Source organism: Trichechus manatus, unplaced genomic scaffold, assembly GCF_000243295.1.
Source record: "Trichechus manatus latirostris isolate Lorelei unplaced genomic scaffold, TriManLat1.0 scaffold00104, whole genome shotgun sequence".
NCBI classification, from domain to species: domain Eukaryota; kingdom Metazoa; phylum Chordata; class Mammalia; order Sirenia; family Trichechidae; genus Trichechus; species Trichechus manatus.
Window position 1 is genome coordinate 5,225,952 of NW_004444040.1, and position 1,613 is coordinate 5,227,564.

Genomic DNA, 1,613 nt, shown 5'->3' on the forward strand with positions numbered 1-1,613 from the left:
ATAAGGAGGTGAGAGAACAGGCAACAGCTGGGAAGCTATTTTGTTAAAATTGTTTGGCTTTAATTACTGCAGTGTCCTAGTACCGCTTATACGTTTCCAAAGGAGTAGATCCTATAAATGTCTTTGTCTCTGGACTTTTGAGTAAAATAGTAGGGTGTGCTTTGCAAAATGTCGTCGCTGATGTTGAGTTTCAGAGTCTTTAATTAGGAAACTGAAATCTGTATATCGAGATTTGTAAATCATCTAAATTGCAGAGTGATGTTTTAGAATACTGCTTAAGGGATTGACATTAAAGCCTTTCTTTTTTTTTTTTTAAGAAATGCAATAATTTCCTCAAATCCTTACTCATTAGACCTCGACTAACTACAGTGCTGAAGTTTTTTTTTTTTTTTTTTTTTGGTTGGTTTTTCCCTCAAGTCTGAATTCCAGAGAAATGCTTCACCATTTCCCCCATTATTATAGCCACCTGGAAGCAGAGTTCATGTATTAGATCAAAAGCATTACAATGAATTATGAAATTTTGTTTCCTGGTGTGCATGTTGGCATGGACGGATAGTAAAGGGAGACTCCTATATTTTGGGGGGACATTTTGTTCTGGTTGCAAACTTCTACATGGGTTAAATCACACCCTAAAATGAGGTTGAAAAATTCTCATATGTAGTCAAATTGTCATTACTTATCTCACCGAATGATTTTTGTTTTTTTAATCTTTTGTATCATGTTAGAATCCTTGGAAGAACTTCCGGAAGCAAGTGGGAAGACAGCCCGGCGATTCTTTTTTAATTTAACATCTATCCCCAGCGAGGAGTTTATCACCTCAGCAGAACTTCAGGTGTTTCGGGAACAGATGCAGGAAGCTTTGGAAGACAGCAGCAGTTTCCATCACCGAATTAATATTTATGAAATTATAAAACCTGCACCAAGCAACTCGAAATTCCCTGTGATCAGACTTTTGGACACCAGGCTGGTGAATCAGAATGCAAGCAGGTGGGAAAGCTTTGATGTCACGCCCGCTGTGATGCGGTGGACCGCACAGGGGCACATCAATCATGGCTTTGTGGTGGAAGTGACCCACTTAGAGGAGAATCAGGGTGTCTCCAAGAGGCACGTTAGGATTAGCAGGTCTTTGCACCAAGATGAACACAGCTGGTCACAAATCAGGCCGTTGCTAGTAACTTTTGGCCATGATGGGAAAGGACATCCTCTCCACAAAAGAGAAAAGCGTCAAGCGAAACACAAACAGCGGAAACGCCTTAAATCCAGCTGTAAGAGACACCCTTTGTATGTGGACTTCAGTGACGTGGGGTGGAATGACTGGATCGTGGCACCGCCGGGGTATCACGCCTTTTACTGCCATGGGGAATGCCCTTTCCCCCTGGCCGATCACCTGAACTCCACTAATCACGCCATTGTTCAGACGTTGGTCAATTCAGTTAACTCTAAGATTCCTAAGGCGTGCTGTGTCCCAACAGAACTCAGTGCTATCTCCATGCTGTACCTTGATGAAAATGAAAAGGTTGTATTAAAGAACTATCAGGACATGGTTGTGGAGGGTTGTGGGTGTCGTTAGCACAGCAAAATCATATATATATATATATATATGTTTGTGTATA

The 1,613-nt window shown here is 41.3% G+C and overlaps 1 protein-coding gene across 1 annotated transcript in view; it reads left to right on the plus strand.

The window, feature by feature from the left end:
• Positions 1-1,602, plus strand: part of BMP2 (bone morphogenetic protein 2) — a 10,586-nt gene extending 8,984 nt beyond the window's left edge. The window contains exon 3 of the mRNA XM_004383051.1: positions 726-1,602. Coding sequence (XP_004383108.1) covers positions 726-1,570 — 845 coding nt within the window. The 3' untranslated portion in view covers positions 1,571-1,602. The remainder of the gene's footprint in view (positions 1-725) is intronic.
• Positions 1,603-1,613: the final 11 nt, after the last annotated feature.